Source organism: Echiichthys vipera, assembly GCF_963691815.1.
Source record: "Echiichthys vipera genome assembly, chromosome: 17".
Classification (NCBI taxonomy): domain Eukaryota; kingdom Metazoa; phylum Chordata; class Actinopteri; order Perciformes; family Trachinidae; genus Echiichthys; species Echiichthys vipera.
Genome location: NC_139842.1, coordinates 25,267,127 through 25,285,705, shown reverse-complemented (window position 1 = coordinate 25,285,705; position 18,579 = coordinate 25,267,127). Strand labels below are relative to the sequence as shown.

The 18,579-nt window shown below is 41.1% G+C and overlaps 1 protein-coding gene across 1 annotated transcript; it reads left to right on the top strand.

Moving 5' to 3' along the window:
* Positions 1-2,101: 2,101 nt before the first annotated feature.
* rad23aa (RAD23 homolog A, nucleotide excision repair protein a) lies at positions 2,102-13,096 on the top strand. The gene is made up of 9 exons (XM_083930956.1): positions 2,102-2,318; positions 3,426-3,587; positions 3,759-3,961; positions 5,560-5,603; positions 6,877-7,004; positions 8,470-8,557; positions 11,571-11,701; positions 11,849-12,010; positions 12,868-13,096. Exons 1-9 carry the CDS (start codon positions 2,253-2,255, stop codon positions 12,979-12,981), a joined length of 1,098 nt encoding a protein of 365 aa, XP_083787082.1. The 5' UTR covers positions 2,102-2,252; the 3' UTR covers positions 12,982-13,096.
* The last annotated feature ends 5,483 nt before the right edge of the window (positions 13,097-18,579 follow it).

The following is an 18,579-nucleotide window of genomic DNA, read 5'->3' as shown; positions in this document are numbered from 1 at the left end:
GCAGGTTACATCCTGGACAGGACGCCAGTCTACATACAGGGCATATACAGACAAACAGAGACAGACAACCATTTACACTCACATTCACACCTACGGGCGACTTAGAGTCATCAATGAACCTAACACGTGCATGTCTTTGGACTGTGGGAGGAAGCTGGAGAACCCAGAGAAAACCCATGCACGGGGAGAACATGCAATCTCCACACAGAAGTACCCCAGTTGGGATTTGAACCAGGAACCCTCTCGCTGTGAGGCAGCAGCGCTAACCACCACACCTCTTATCTTCACTTACCACATACAAAAAGCCACTAAAATAAGTCAAGAATATCTATTCTTGATATCCACAAATACATTTCAGATATCTAGAATGAATGAACAATAATTGCAGTTGTACATATTTATAATGTAATTTATACCAGCCAGAATGCATTTTGGATTGTCAAAATGACATTATGGATATACTATCTGAAATAAGGGTTATGATTTGAAACAATTGAATTGGAGATATATGAAATGGGAGTTTTTCAGTAGTAAGAATGACATCACAGATATCCAGAATGTTTATTCTAGATATACTGTATCTAACATGTAATTGTGGATATCCAGAATTAGAAGGAAATACACGTGATTGACAAACGTGACGTCATTTGTACTAGTAAGAATGATGTTGGGGATATCCTAAATGTTCTTTTTGACTCTGAAGAATTTAATTTCAGATACATATCCACTTTAGATATGCCATACTCCACAATCAGTGTATCTTCCGTTCAATCCAGATCCGTCAAAACAGGAAAAACGTTCCCTTCATCAGACAGGTGATGACAGGTGATGATGGGCCGGGCCTGAAACGTTACATGGTGCGTTAGAAGCTGATTCTGGTGTGCGGACTCACCCTTTTATTCTTGTACTGCCTTTTTTGTCCGGCACCCAGTACTTCTCTTTTTGGATGTGCGTGCCTCTTCAACTTTCGTCAAACACAAACTCCAGCAGAAATCTTGTTTTTTTTTTTAAATAATTTCTGTCAATATAAAACAAAGCAAACACAAACTCCAGCAGAAATCTTGTTTTTTTTTTTAAATAATTTCTGTCAATATAAAACAAAGCAAACACAAACTCCAGCAGAAATCTTGTTTTTTTTTTTAAATAATTTCTGTCAATATAAAACAAAGCAAACACAAACTCCAGCAGAAATCTTGTTTTTTTTTTTTAAATAATTTCTGTCAATATAAAACAAAGCAAACACAAACTCCAGCAGAAATCTTGTTTTCGTATTTCTGTCAATATAAAAAAAAAAAAACACAAACTCCAGCAGAAATCTTGTTTTTATATTTCTGTCAATATAAAAAACAACAACACAAACTCCAGCAGAAATCTTGTTTTTGTATTTCTGTCAAAAAAAAAACAACAACACAAACTCCAGCAGAAATCTTGTTTTTGTATTTCTGTCAATATAAAAAAAAAAAACACAAACTCCAGCAGAAATCTTGTTTTTGTATTTCTGTCAATATAAAAAAAACAACACAAACTCCAGCAGAAATCTTGTTTTTGTATTTCTGTCAATATAAAAAACAACAACACAAACTCCAGCAGAAATCTTGTTTTTGTATTTCTGTCAATATAAAAAACAACAACACAAACTCCAGCAGAAATCTTGTTTTTGTATTTCTGTCAATATAAAAAAAAAAAACACAAACTCCAGCAGAAATCTTGTTTTTGTATTTCTGTCAATATAAAAAAAACAACACAAACTCCAGCAGAAATCTTGTTTTTGTATTTCTGTCAATATAAAAAACAACAACACAAACTCCAGCAGAAATCTTGTTTTTGTATTTCTGTCAATATAAAAAACAACAACACAAACTCCAGCAGAAATCTTGTTTTTGGTTTTTGGCCAAAATTGAAAAAAACAAAAAAAAAAAAAAACAAAAGCAAAAACACCGAGCTGTTTCTGCCGTTATCAACTGTGCCCAAACAAACAAACAAACAAACAATAAACACGTACCTTGGTCTACAGTGAGTCCCCATAGTCGCGCCGTGGAGCACGAGATCTCGTACCTTCCTGCGAAGCTCTTCTCGCCGCACCACCAACTTGTCACCAAAGATGGCGATTTGCTGAGTGCTCATGGATACACACATTTTTCGGCTTGTCGTTATCTTACCAGAAACGCTAACTTTAAAAACAAATTAACTGCTCACCGAGCAACCATTTCTCCATTTGAAGCCCACCCGACCCCGCGCCAGCCCCCGCTACCATGCAGATCACGCTGAAAACACTGCAGCAGCAGACTATTCAGATTGAGATAGACCCCGTACAAACGGTGAGTGGCTGTTAGCTAACCTGCTAACTTTGGCGATCAGTACCAGCTGCGGAACGAACGTGTTTTAACTTTACGTGTACACCGACCAGTGTTATTTGCTATGTCCAATAAGATAGCACTGTATGTTTTCTCCGTAAACGGACGCCCATAAATAGCACGTGTTACGAGTTCGGTAATGTACATGAAACGAGTGCTAAACACGAAACCTCACTAGCAAACGTTAGCCAGTTAGCTAGCTGAAGAAGTCACCGAGACGAGACTTCTGACGGATTTCTAATCGTTTCAAGTTTGTGTCGCGGTGGCTTTGCTGTTGCTACTCGTCGGTAGTGTCTGATGTGATCCAAAATGTAATACTATAACTTCTGTTATGAGACTAAGCTTCCGAAATGATTGCCTTTGCTAATGCTAGCGCGTATGACACTGCTAATTACGTCTAGCCTTACTGGAGCATACTGAGAAGCTAAGTTTGTTAGCATATTCACGTTTGTGCCATGTAGCTAGCAAGGCCAACGGTAGGTTGTTACTGTCATAGTGCCTGTGATAGTCGGTGTTCTCTGGGTTGTCTGAGGGTGATATGATGAGTTAGCTCTTTTAGGTTTTTGTCTTAGCCAGATTTATAGGAAATACATGGAAAACAGAACATTAACATCAAAACACCCATCTGTAGTGGAAATTGAATGTTTTGACAGGTTTTCTTTTTGAATCTGTGTAACTGTATAGCCGGACTGGTCTCGTGGCCCTCCTGGATGTTGTTGCTTTTCAGTGTTTCGTAAGCCCTTATGGGCTGGGCACCATATGATGCAGGACACTCAAATAAACAAATCAAGCAACCAATCAATATGCATATTGGATATCCTTCAGATATTTCACATCTTATTAAAAGTAAGCACTGCCAGACTGTTTTAAAACAATGATGCAATCCTGCTATTAGAACTCATCTTACTTTTGCAAGTCAGCTATGATGCTGCTCTACGGGTGAATGAAAGGCTTCTGTCTTACACAGAGCATGGATATTAATGCACAGATATAAAAGCACTAAGAGACCATTAGGAAATTCTTGCATGCTGTTGGTGGTTATTGATTACTTTTTAATTTCCTCTTTAACAGGTGAAGGCCTTGAAAGAGAAGATAGAAGCAGAAAGAGGAAAAGACAACTTTCCTGTATCTGGACAGAAGCTGATATACGCTGGGAAAATCCTGCAAGATGACACACCTATCAAGGATTACAACATTGATGAGAAGAATTTTGTCGTAGTGATGGTTTCAAAGGTAAGATCTTAAATAACTGTAACACCTAAAGATGACATTAGGTTGTAAAGTGTGGTGGCATTTCAACTTTTCTGAGCTAATCTATGTTCAGCAGTTTATATTATAGTACTTTCTTTTGTTTTTTTTAATGTCAGCGTAGTCTAACAGCACCTTATTTTGAACTGGCTAAAGGCTAAACCCGCAGCTGCCGCTTCGCCTCAGGCCTCAGAAGCTCCCAAGCCCCCTGTACAAGACTCTGGCTCCACGTCAACAGCTGTCCCTGCCACAACCCCAGCTTCAGCCCCAGTCCCAACCCCAGCAGCTGTCCCCATTCCCTCCGAGGAGGCCAAAGAGGAGCCGAGTGCTGAAGTCACAGAACCACAACAACCAGCCAGGTAGCCACTCTTACAACGTATAATGTTATCAAAACCATTTTACGAGAGAGAGTTGGGGAGTAGTGCTGGGAAAATCTATTTTACAATTGTATTTGTCAGATATCAATATTTAGGGTTTGACCAGAGCATGCGTGCGTGTGATACGAACCTTGATTAGTGGATTAGCAGGTATGTTGTGCTCAAAGCCTGGGTGACAGCTGTGACACGAAGGTTGCTCTCTTGTAGCGTCGCTGTATCACCATGGTAACTGATGCTTTCAACCAAACCTGGTCGGGAGGAGGTTTTCAGCTCAGACTAACTAAGACCTAGAGTTTCAGGTTAGATCGGCTCCTAAAAGCTCAGAGCACCTTCCTAGACTTCCTTGTATGAGAGATACAGGTTCATCAGAGGGTGTTCACTATTTGATCGTCCTTGTTGGACCTTATGTGGGCAAATCTTACACAAAGAAGCGTTGCACTTAATATTGAGCAGTGTGTCTGTTTCACTGTGATTCTTTGTCACGGGTTCATATTATCATGCAGTTGGTGATGCTGAAACTCTGAGCAGAAATAGGGTCTGCCGTGCTATCAGCAGGGTTGTAGCTGCGCTCAACTCACTGCGCAATATGCTCGCGAATTTTCAGAGCTTTTTGTCCACTGAAACTGTCAAGGAAGGATTTTAAAGTGTTTAAGGTAAAAGAAAATTTCCGGCTCTGTGAGACAGTGGTAGAGTGGAGGCAGCACGTCAGTCTTGTCTTGTCTTCCCATGTATTTATGTGTAGTTTTAAAAAATCCAATTTTATGTCACATGGGCAACTTATTAACTTAAGGTTATGGAATTATGACCAGTGTGATGTATTCTACCTTTGCATTCCCTAAAATATAAAATAAAGCAGGTTGGACGATTTAGCATTTTTATATCATCACTTTACTGGGATTAATGGCAAACAATTCTGCATTTGGCGTAGTTATTTTTAGACTGTGCAGAATCTCTTCACCTACAGATTTACACAATCTGCTTTTTTGTTGCCAGCATGCCTTTATAATGATTCTAATGATCTGCTCCTCTTCAGTGAAATATGTAGCCCTTGATCTATCTAAAGGGTGAGTCAAATGACGCGGTCCACGCCCTTTTTATGAGAACGCACATTAAAACTAAAGCATAAACCCTGGCTTGACAAATGAACTCTACAGTGAGCTTCGTGGTACAGCTTAACTCTGATTGCAAGTTTCATATTTGTCCATCCAGGTTATAGGTTATCCAAAGAAACCCTGGGGATGTTCAGAGCGCTTCGTAGTGCACGGCTCTGGGCTCTCTCCCCACCCAAAAGCAATGAATCCGTCATTAATCAGAAGAAGTTAGTCAGGTGACCTAGATGCTGAATATATGGAACATGGGCTATGCAGTGGTTGGGATTCTAGACAATTCTAACACCAGTTGTCTTAAATATCTAAAAGTGTTTTCATTTCACTGCAATGAGTAATCTATAATGTAGCATATTGTTTATTTCTAATGTCTAAATTCAGTTGTACACAGTGTCTACTGCTTTGCTCATCCCCTGCGAGTCACTGAAATGTTGTGTAAGTTGTCTGATGATCCTCTTCACTTTTGTTTTGTAGTTCCAGTGGTGCGGGTCAGGGCTTGGATGCCTCTTCAGCACTGGGTAGGTAACAAATGAATCCCTGTCAGATTTGCATGCTGTGGAGCTGCAATAGTCTCAAAGCAGTTGTAGCTCACTGTTGTTAAATATAAATGGAACAGCTTCAGACAACACAGTGTTCTACATGGGTTAAAATCACAGCAGTAGAATTCTCCTGTAAAACTTGGGTTATATTTGCTGTGGCAGAAATTGTTACTGCTGTGAGTCAGGGACTTTACAGGCAATATATAGCCTACTGCTTCTTTATTTAGGCTGTGACAAAAGTACGGCATCCCTTATTGTGGTGCCACAGAGAGCAACGGGAATTCCCGTTTGCACCACTTTTAGATTATGTACATACTTGCAGAGATGTAATAGCAGGAGTCATGCTGCTATTTAAACCCATTTTGTATGTTGTTATAAACTATATGTATTTTGAAGATTAAGTTAGTTTTTTATTTGTTATTGTCAAACCTTTGCATAGAAAGAGTCATTCCTCACTGCTGACTTAAGGCTTAGTTCTATTTTTATGGCTGTCCAAACCCTGAAAATGAAAAATGAGGGCTTGTCCAGCAGGGGAAACGTCCATTTATTTATGCTCTGTTGGCAGCTTGCTTCCTCATAGAGGACCTCAGGTGCTGTTAGGCCCACAACAGTTTCAGTGGCTTTTTGTGCCTACCTCCTGTCACAGCAGAAGGATCGATCAAAGTGTTGGTCAAAACTGCTGATGCAGCATGAATATTTCTCCCTGCTGACTATAGCTGCAGTCCACCACAAAGGAGAAAGCTACAGTGACTTGTCACTGTGGATCAAAGCAGCAAATGCAAATATGTCAACTTTTCTGAACTAAAGTCAGACATATTTTAGGTGGAGTATTTCTTTAAGTCTTTAAGTAATGGATTTATAAATTCTTAAGCTTTATTTTCTGTGGTATAAATGATTGGATTCTGCACTTTTGCTTGACCTATCACTGTGGAACCAAATCCTCCGCCATCGTCTTAAATCACTAGATTAGTGAAATCTGAATGGTGCTGCTGCTTTTCACTTTCCCATGGCGACTGATCCGCACAAAGAACTGTATTGGTTATTTTCTAAAAAAACAGTTGTGGTGGTGGACAAGTAGATTAATGAAAGTATGCATGTACACAGTGCAACATCGCCGACACTGACCACCGCAGAAAGCCTAGAAGTTGCGACATTAGGTCCTTCAGACAGGAGGAATGATTAGAAAATGTTCTGTTTATGTCCCTGTTGATCATCATGCATGAAGGTGTTTGCGTGTGTGTGTCATTTTCAGTGACTGGAGCAGAGTACGAGGCCATGCTCACAGAGATCATGTCTATGGGCTATGAAAGGGAGAGAGTTGTGGCTGCACTACGGGCCAGTTTCAACAACCCCCACAGAGCTGTAGAGTACCTTCTCACTGTGAGTCTCACACACTTGATTATTTCTTCTGCACCAGTTTAATGAAAGTAAAAATAATCAACAGTATTAATATTTATTCACATGTTTTCCTAGTTATTGTTTTCTACAAATGTCTGTCTGTGCAGCAGTGACCATCATGTAGGTCCATTGTTTCATCCACTTGTAATTTATGTAGAAATACTTAAATATACTTGACATGGTCTAAGCTCTGCTCTCTCCAGCATCCTCTCACATTTTATCTCTGAGGTCTCTCCCACAGATTCAGGGTTTTTCAGTGGCTGAGGCTGATGTTCAGAGAGCAGGGTGGCCAATATGTAATGCTGATATCAGTTTTTTTTGCTTCAGATAGAATACCAACATTTTTTGAGCTCAGAATATGCGGAATTCTGGTAATTTCTCTGAACTCTGTGTTTAGTTTCAGCCTCATGCACGTCTTTAAAGCCTACATGGTTGAAACAGAGCAGCTAACGTTGGCAGCAGAACATCAAGTTAGCGACTGTCCTGCAGCTGCTCTCTGCAAAACACCGTAAAGACTCTCACACTGGGCTGAAATGGAAACAGTGCTGAAACACGTGTTTAATTAAAGCCATTATTTGTTTTAGGAATTTGTGAAAAAACTAAATGAATATCAAAATACCAAAATTAAAAACCAAATACCAACCCAACTAACAAATAATTGAATATTGGGGTCCAGCCCTAACTACTAACTAATACAATTTTATTATAAATGAAATTTCTGAACTTCAGTAAACATTTATTGAACACTGTTATTGTCTGTGTTGTACAACATAGTTTGAAAATGCGACAAACATCGCTTCAGAACATTCCCTAAAGGGCTTCACAGAACACTCACTTACGTCTTACAACCGTGCAAATGACAAATGTGGTAAATGTGGGACTGGTCTGCAGTAGGAGTGGGGTGTGGGGACGCTCATACAATAGGTTTTTGAGCCCTCTAACCCAGTTCAGCTGGTTGAAGGCTTGTGTCTGCAGACATTTTTGTTAATCCATTTATGAGTGCAGGCATTGGCTGATGCCCGTTATCTCAAAATCGGCCAATTGATGAATTGGTCCACCACTATCATTAATCAGTGTGAGCCGTCCTGCTTTAGATTTAGTGTTTGTGTAATGATCTGACCTGAGCACACTCTGTTTGTGCCATTTAAAGCTTTGCTCTGTGAATTGTATTATACTGGGAGGTGTTCTAGTCTACCCTCAGTGATATAAATAGGCGGAACAAAGTTTCATACACTTCTTCAGTATAATGCACTTGTTGAATTGGATGCACCACAGACATACTCCTCTAAACTGATTTATCACCATAGAGTTGAATCAACTTAAACAGTTAAAACGGTTCTAACAAAAACGTCCACGGACCTCACACCATTTTTGATCTCTCCATGTTCTTTGGCAGCATGCAAGGAGTTTGTGTGTGTGATTGACAGTTGTGTCGTTGTGTTTCCAGGGTATCCCTAGCAGCCCAGTCCAGGAGAGTAATCCCCCAGCACAGGCCCCTGCGTCTGGACCAACAGAAGCCCCATCTCTAGCAGAGGGTGAGGCACACACTCTTTATCGCTCCCCTAATACATGCAGTCAACATTTTTGGGTCCGGGGCTTGACATCCAGCTTTTTCAGTCACTTGCCCTACACATCTACCTTCACTCTGTCCCCCCTCGCTTCAGGAGCGTCCACAGAAGGATCTCTGCCCTGCCGGCCGAGGTTGATGAGCTAAGGAGAATATTCGAAACCGTTTTCAATACAGAAATAATGATCAAAACCACAGTTATTTTTCACTTGCCTGATCGGACAACAGAATGAGGCATTCCCCTCGCTCGAACACAGTTTACTTGATCCGGGCAAGTGTTAATGTCAAGCCCTGGTGCCTGTCTTTGCTGTGTAAAGAGTACTGGTGAAGTATGAATCAGTGTTTTTTTTTTTTTTTTAAACTACCTCCCATTTCTTTAATAAGTCAACACAACCAGTATCCATGCATCACGTCTTTAGGAGACTATTCAGACTGCTGTCAGGCCTGGGCACATTTACACATAACTGTCATTATTATTGTAATTGTCACAGCCTCACTGGCAGGCAATGACTCATCATATGACTAATGAGTCATGAAATGTTTCCAATGAATGTGTAAATTGTTGTTAGACTTGTTAGTCGTCACCAAACCAGCACCTTTGTTTCTTCACTATGTGACTGACTGTGGCCTGTGGCCTCTGAGTGGATGATGGCTTTAAAATACGAACAAGGGTATCTTTGAAACTGAACTTTTATGAGTAAAAAAAAAAAATCCCACCCACACCACCGGTGTGATTAAAAAATATCTCCATCCTCATGAAACCGCAAAATCCGCCTCAAACAATGTCATGCACATGCCAAAGCAGTAGGTGGCAAACCAAGGCCGGGCAGCTTCCTTCGTGTGGACTGACAGTGACGTTGAGTTACTTCTCTGTCACACACACAACGTGCTCATAAGTTGATAAATGGCACCAGTATTTTGGCTTGGTCTTCATAACAGCAGCTCCGTCAACTGGTCACGTCGAGAGGGCTCCACACGTCTCCATGGATACAGCTTACTGTTTACCATCGCACAGTGTGACCTCAAACAATGTCGACAAGAAATTGCGGTTTTCCTCGGTTTTCCTGTCCACTCATGACTGCTGAAACCAGACTTTTCCAAAAAGTTCCCCCTGGACTCCAGTTACAAAAAACTCCAGTTTCAGGAGCAACAACTGTGGTTACATGTGGATGTAAGGATGAACCGTTGATATTGTTCAACTGATTTTTCTTTCAAGCAAAGCTGGCAAGCCTTTGATGGTTCCAGGTGTAAAAGAATGAGAACGTCTGTAACTTTTTTGGTCATTTATTGAATACTGAATATATACGGAAAAAGGTATTCACCTCGTTTGTTACTTTGGTGGCCATTTACACTGTTAAAACTGATGTTTTATACTCAGTCAGATGTTTAATTGAGATAATAATTAGTAACCGATAATAAAATAATATTGAAAAAATAACCTTTAGTTGCAGCTCTAATCCCCTCCCATGATAACATGGTCCATCATGCCAATTTGGTCGCGGTCACCCAACCATACTACATGTCTACACTTTTACTATATATTGCACATGCTCATTACAACAAAGGGAGATCCAGTTAAGAACGGGCAACAAATTGTGTCAGAACTGGATTTCTAAGCCTCTGGGCTTATCAGTTCTTAATCCATGCATGTTTCGAGGACAGTTGCGTATTACAAAACAATGACTTCATACGCTGCTGGAAACTTGGTCACAAGGAAGATTCATGGCAGAGAGGAAGAAACGGCATGGCTTGTTTTCCCATGAATATGACACAAATGCTGCTGCTGTCTGTAAAACGGTCATTTCAAGTAAGAGCAACATGCTGAAACCTCTCTCTCTACGCAACATGTCTTTGACATTCTACGCACGAGTGCAACTGCCTCTCAACCAGCAGCATGTCTGTTATTGTGGGTAAATATCCTGGTATAACAATATTTGCTTCACACAGGCAGGTTTAGCACACTTTTTCATTGACAAGGAAAACTTAAATGAAAACAAATGCTATACAAATATTCTCTCATTTCATGTAGTGTGTTGACACCAAAAACCTCTAAGGGCGCACTCACACTGTCCGCCCGTACCGTGCCCCGGCCTTTAGGATACTTGTCCCTCCCTCTCCCCCCGTTGGCCAGCCCGTTTGTACTCACACTACCTCGTGCAAATGCTTTTTGCTGTCCATACGTCATCACGCCGTAACACATCACACGCATTGATGACGTCATGGCGATGTGTGGCTTTGATTCCAAATCTTTCCGTAGACCTCTGAGTTTTTGTGCGTCTTGTCGACTGTTTTTTAATATCTTCATCGACCAAATCTGCAGTAAACACTCAACCTCCGCATCACACCAACGTGAACCTTTCGCCGCCATTGTTGTTGTTGTTAAATTTCCGCGCATGGTCGATCTTTTTTTTCCTCCTATGTTCGAACAGGCGCACATAAAATTACATGAGAGCCGCCGTAGGCGTCGTGCTCGTACACGTGCACACGCTCGTGCTCGTACATGTGCAAACAGGCTCTACAAAAGCCCACCTCTCTGAAGCGGGCCGTGGGCGGCCAGCTGGCCGCAGCTAGGCGCGGAGTGGTTGCACTCACACTGGTCAAACAACTAGGCTTTACCCATAAAACCTGTTTGGACACAGTACGGAAGGACAGTGTGAGTGCGCCCTAAGCCTACTTTTTTTTCAACAGAGGAAATGGATCCCAGGGGCCCCAGTAGCTCACCTGGTGGGTGCCCCCATGTACAACATAGGCACAAGAGTCCTTACTGCAATAGCTGGGATTTGTATATTTAAATAAATAAAATTCAGGAAATAAGGGAATCAATAAAGAATCAGAACCATTAATCTGGAGTTCAATATTAATGGTAGAAATTAGATTTTTCCAAATGACGAGGAAGACCTGTAGACATGGCAAGCTGCTGATGCGTCAAAATTGGCCTGCATGTAGCTGATTAAATGAGTATTCATTTTGCATGTCATTAGGAGAGAACCCACTTGCATTCCTGCGGACCCAGCCCCAGTTTCTGCACATGAGACAGGCCATCCAGCAGAACCCTGCTCTGCTACCTGCTCTTCTCCAGCAACTAGGCAGAGAGAATCCTCAACTTCTACAGGTAACACAGTCTATAGTGTGTATCCACGAGGCAAGACAGGAACACTTGCGTTCACTCAGACCCTTCATGTGATGGATCTCAGCCCAGTTATACATGTCCGATAGTAACCGCTACCTCTTAACTTGTCATCTGTGTTTCGTCACCCAGCAAATCAGTCAGCATCAGGAGCTGTTCATCCAGATGCTGAACGAGCCGGTGGGAGAGGGGGGCGAGGCACCAGAAGTTGGAGAGATGGGGGCAGCAGGGGAGGAGGGCGCACCTGTCAACTACATCCAAGTTACACCTCAGGAGAAGGAAGCCATCGAAAGGGTGAGTGGCCAATGAAGAGTAACAGGGTTCGAAAATGTTTGAATTTCAGTGTTGTATTTTCAAGGTTTGAGAAGTGCTTGAATTTTGGTTCAAGTACATGAAAATGTTTGAAATTGTATCCACATTTCTTTCACAACAAAAAGTTATAGAATATAAATATAATTTAATTTCTTATCCTTCTGGTATTATGAAACCATTGTAGTTGTTATATACATACATAATAACATCTCTTTTAGCATGATTTTAATGAAAAAATAAAATGAATTCATAATTTTCAACGGATTTGTAGAAATATTTTATACTCACCACAACTGTAGGGTGCTCGAAAAAAAGCTTGAAAATGGACCTGGAAAGTGGTTGAAAAGTGCTTGAATTTGACCGCGGAAAAGGAGAAGTTAATGATGAAAATGTGTTTTGTGTTTTTTCTCTTTATTGTCGGTAGAGATGGATCAGATATCAGCTCTGACTCGACTAATTATCTGGATCAGATATGGGATGAATGAGGCCGATCCAGTCATTTCTTTTTTATTAATATCATACACAGAAATACAGTTACAGCGATCTAGCCACTTCAATTCTATGTTTGCAACAGTGGTTAGGGTTTTATGTTACAGTTTCAAATATCTGTTTGCAGTGCACTTTACATGGAAGTGTTTTTTTTTTCTTTTTGCTGCTTATGTACACTTTGATATTTGTTAATAAATAGATTTATTGGATTGGACTGGAAAAAACTGGATCGTTGCATCTCTAATTGTTAGATTACAATTGAAAAGTCGCAAATCCTTTTTGTTTTAAAGCCTTCGTTCCTATCTCCCTGCTCTTTTTCTCTCCCTCCCCTCTTCCGCCTGTCTTAACAGTTAAAAGCGCTGGGTTTCCCCGAGGCTCTGGTGATCCAGGCCTACTTTGCCTGCGAGAAGAACGAGAACCTGGCAGCCAACTTTCTTCTCAACCAGGGACTGGAAGATGACTGAACAGCACTGCCTTCCTGCTCCTCCCTCCTACCCTTCCCCTCTTCAGCTCAGCATAAAGACTGCACCCCCAATTTACTGTACAGCTACCAACCTCAGCTCGTCCCAACAGGAGGGGGGGAGCCAGCAGGGGGTGCGGGTGGGGGTTGGATGGGAAGGGGCGACAAGTTGGGTTAGGTTATCTAATGTTGGGTTACACGCTTATAAAGTACACATTGGAGGTTGTGTGCAGGAAGGTCAGACTTGGATTATTGGAGGTCGGGGAGGAAAAAGATAGAAAGAATGATAAATCCACGTGAATTCCAATGGAATGTGTGGGGTTTGTCTAGGGGAGATCTATAATTTGATTTTAGATGCGCTTTGTGACATGGGGGAGGGGGGGGGGGGTTTGTGACGAGAGTGTGCGCTTGTGTCTGCGTGTATGAGTACATGTCTGTGTGCCTGTGCAGAAGGATGCGATACAGTTAAGCTGAAAAAGTTAATCAATTTGCATTCTCTAAGTTTGTTAATGCTGTAGCTGGATTGTATGGAAGCACATTTTCTTCACTGCACTTCAACAACATTATCAGTGTGTGTAACTGCTTGTATGTACCTCTGTAAGCCTCATGACGTACGTACGTCCAAGAATGGAAATTGGCAGAGATAGACTGGACCGTGCTGCCCTTTGTATGTGTCTGACATGACGTTGCTGGGGTCTATCAGTCTGTTTGGGGGTGGGGGAACTAAACTGACAAATACATATCTGGTTATTCTGTTCACTTTGTACTTCCCTCACGTCTCCTTCCATGGTGGCTGCACAGATTGTAGTAATCAGAGTCCCTGCAAATGCTGTGCCTCCTCCTTTAGGTTTCCCAAATTGACTCTTTTGTTTATGCTGATAGCTTCTGCTGCCAGTTAACACTACCCATAAAATCTTCTGTCCAACTTCACATTAGATTTTCCAAGATTCTGATCAGGCATTTTTCAGATCTTTTGCTATTGTGTGTTAAAAGAAAAACAACAGTAAAGGGAGAAACCTAAGCAGAAACTGGTCCCCAGTCTCATTCAGTTTTAGTAGATGTAACCGATCTGCATATACAGAAACCGTTCTATCCCCAGTTTACCCAAAGAGGGACATTTTTTATCAAGGTGCCCTACACTCTTAACTGTATGTCTTTTAGTTTACCCAGATTTGACCCACAGTACGTGGGAAAGCATTTTACATGTTAACCAAACTGATTAAATACCCACAATCTTAAGTTCTTACGTGTTATATGCAAATGTCTTTGCTGATACGTGTAACTACTGCTTGGTTAGGTTCAAACCAGCTGCATGGGTTTTAATGGTGTCACATGATTGAGTCATCAGGACCATGCGACAATTCTCCTTTCCTGTAGGTCCCAAAAGATGCGTTAACAATAAGCAACTTTATACAGTTGTTTTTTAATACCATCATACATTGTACTAACATGTCTAGCCTAGAATACCTGGAAAAGCTTTTTTTGCCTTGTAACATTGCTTTCAGACATTCTAAACACTTCAGGGAAAGAACTGGGAGCCACATCCATCTACAATCGCTTTTAGAGTTAACACTGTACATTTATCTTCCCAACCTGGGGGAGAATGTCAGATATTTAAACCATTCAATTTGATTGAATCTGAGTTGTAATAAAGCTTAGATTCAATTCTGAATAAAAGTAAAATGACACTAAAGTAACTCCCCTGTTGTCTAAATGGTGTGGCACTGTGCTGCCCTGCATTATATACGGCCACTGCTGCCTGATGGGTTCAAAACGTACTTTCATGTACTACAAGCAAGGGAGGGGCCGGGGGGTTGGTGGTGGTGGCGGCACGGAAACTGATTAGTGGTCAGAAGGTGACGGGTAGTAGTGTTTGTTAGCACCATGGTTGGATTACTGAACGGGTGAATCAGGTTCAGGCCAAGGGAACTTCTGTATGGTGTCACTGACATGACTTGTTGGAAAATCAATCAAATGACTACAAAGAGACACAGAATGACTTAAAAGAGATGGAAAAAGAATTTCAAAGAGCCCAGACGGAAGACAAAGAAGTAAAACAACTTCAAAGAGACGAAGTGTGACTTAAGAGACGCAAAACACCTTCAAAGAGAAGTGAAAGGACTTCAAAGACACGCAGAATGACTACAGAGAGATGCAAAACAATGCAGCTGCATCATTCACAGTCCTTTTGTGTCTCTTTTCGTCTGATGTCTGCTCCGGTGTGTTGTGGTGGTGGTGGGCTCTTCTTTGGAGTTACATTATCAGCTATGATTTAGTTTCATATAAGAATACTTATACGTACAACACTGAATAAACAATGTAACAAATTCACTTCAAATGTACAATAATTATTACCAACAATCAAACTTTAATGTGCATCCTAACCAATTTCTACTCATTTCCTAAATGTGACTGAAAGACCTTATGCAAAGACACTTTATTTACAGTTTTTAACTTTACAAAACTATAAAACATACCACAGTAGAGAAACAGTCAAACAAAAGAGAAACAGAAGGGGGTGCCAGTCATCTGTGATTTTATATAAGTAAACTTACAGAAACAACATAGTTGTAGTTGTTAAAGTAAAGCCATTACCATGTGAAAGGTTGAGTCAGGTATCACACCTGACACTGGGCCAGGAAGGGTCCCCAGATTCTCTCAGATCTGTTCTGATAATTGGGTTTGTGCAGGCGCAGTCTTTCCATTTGAATAACCGATAACCACTCCCAGAGCCAGTGAGTGAAGGTGGGAAGAGTGATAGACTTCCAAGTTAAGAGAATAAGTGTCTTGGCCACCACCATCCCTAGGTGCAGAGCGACATGCGTGTCATGCAGAAGATCAGAGGTCTCAGTCGAGCATCCAAGGATAGCCAGGTCACGGTTCGGCTGAATGGCTCTGGAGTAGGCTTTTGACGACTGTTCAAATATAGCTGACCAAAAATTGTGCAGTCAGCAATATGACGCATCACATACAGGGGACACAGATGGGAAAATAAGATTTAGCTTTGCTTTGGAGTAATGCAATCTTTGCAGCATCGTTTACTGAATTAACCTGAAACAGACTTGGAAGAACCCACTCATTTTGATATTACCTGTTTGGAGTCTGGAGGGAACAGGAGGGTTTCAAGCAAAGGATGAGTGGTCGGGGAAGAATCGAAATGTGGCCAATTCTCCTTGACATAGTGTCTTGAAAAACCTGTTTTATATTGAATTTGAATAGAAACAACAGATATGACCTAAAACAAGAAAAATGGACCTACACCGCCCTGGCAGTTTCGCCCAGAGAATTAATTTTAAGTGCACGGCACACAGGTAAGTTCGCTCAGTACCAGGCATGAGACGTGGGTTAAATGTTATAAAAGAAATCACAATTTCATTCAATTCAAATCAATTTTATTTATAGTGCCAAATTACTTCTATAATACACATTTGAAGTTTATCTAACTGATCGGTTTCTTCTCGTTTGATTGACAGATATAATTGTGTATCATCAGCATAACAATGAAAATGTATGGACAAAATTTTATAGTTTGAAATCCTAATGATAGTATATATGACTAATAGTTATAATAGCAGCAGGAAGCGTCATGCAGGACCACGGCAGCAGGCACCACCACGATCAGCAGAGACCTGCGAGACGACAAAGCACAAACAACTCCGGGGAAGAAGCTGAATCAGTAACATGCATCGATGAGACATGAATGATACAGACAGAGAGGAGAGAAGCTCAGAGTATCAGGAAAAGTATTAATCCCCGGCAGAGTAGGCCTATAGCAGCATCATTAAGCAGAACAAAATCAGCTATTAAAACATACACTGGGTCCAAAAAAGTAATCACTGTTTTGCCTGTAAAATCTGCTGCTTCTTCAAAGCTATGACATTTCGCTAGCTGAGGAAGGATGTGGTTATTCAATAAATACAGTATATTCCATGACTGAGGTCATCTCTTCTTGGTGAAAGCAATGCTCCAGCTATCTTGGGTCTTTTTCAAACATGGAATCTCATGATATTCACATGAAACAATTAGACATCTAAAAAACTTTCACTTTAAAATTATTCTTTTTTAAATAATCAGGTTGTTACAGTTTGAAGCTACTTGTCGGAAATACATACTAGTTCTAAAAATAGTGACAATTGCTGCCATTTCATTTGAACTAAATAATAATAAAAAAGAAAGACAAAAGGCGTGTTTAACTCTCCAGGTCAGTCCTGAGGTGGTGACGTTCACTTTGCATCAACACGGAGCTTTCATAGAAGAGCCAGGCTCCTGATATTTACCTGACACAGGTTCTCTCATAATAAAGATATATAGTACTGGAGACAATACAGACATGCACTGTGAACAAGCAACATGTCTGGACTAAACCCCTATATACAGTATATGATGTCTTCCCCATCAGGTAAACAGTAAAACACAGTTAAACATCAGTTTTTCATGCACTGGTTAATTTAGAGAGTTGTGGCTCTTTCTCTTCCTTAACACGTCTTCTTTCAGACTGGAGGAAAGAAAACATCGTTTTGACTTCACTTTGTCTGTTTGTGTCTGTAGATTTCTCCCAAACTCACACAAAATAGCATTAGATCTGCATTTGCATATTTAAACATAACATTTCGGAAAAAATCATAGTCTTAATGTCAGTAATCAGATGGAGAAGTTTCATGGGGATATCTATTAGTTAACATTTTATTCACCTGTAGTGTCTCTTTTAAATCTGCACTTCAGCAACACTTACAGACACCAAGCTTTCCAGCTCCATCCCTGACTGTATTCTGGAGGTTTCTACAGAGGGCTTTGTTATTCATCATTCACAGCCGCATTTAGAAACAGTTGATCCATAAAAACAGGGTCAAATATCTTTTTATATTGAACCTCTCACAAGACTGATGATGTCACTGGAACCCCTTGTGCTCCGAGTGACCGTCGTTAGAGTGGCAGTCGTTGGTGGGAAGTTGATTTCGACTTCATTAGTGCTCTATTGAGTCTTAACGACAGTCGTTGGAGTCACAGGAGGCTTTTGTGAACAGTTGTTCTTTGAGGTTAGATTGTCTTTGAGCACCTTTTCTATGAATATTTTTTTTCTCTCCGTTGAATTTGAAGAATGAGCAGAACACCGCCATCTAGTGCCTCAAGTTGGGTCAGGTTGGTTAGACCCGGCCCAGTAAGGAGGCCGGAGTCAGTTTGAGCCTGTTTGAACCCATCTCTTCCAGCAAATCACACCAAAAAAACAAGGATTAGAGTTTGACTGACAGTTAGCGTTAGCTGTTAGCATTAGCCGTTCCAGCTAAGTAAAGATGAAAGTGATGTTAGCGATCAAGGAGAAGCGTAGCCATGTGGGCGTGCGTTTGAATAGCGTTTCTCTCCTTTCTCTCAGTCCATGGAGTGAATGCTCGGCCTATATTGACTCTGGTTGTTGCCCGTCTCCGCTCACTCAGCTGCTGGGACAAATAACGCCCCCTTCACTGAGGCTCTGAAACAGCTGCAGGGTTGGCAAACTCCATTTCACCCAGTGCCAGCCTACAGTAGCTGCACCCAACAACAGACAGCCCTGGCAACCAGCAATGCCCAACGCTATTGGCTGCTACCATGGAAACAGACCGGGACA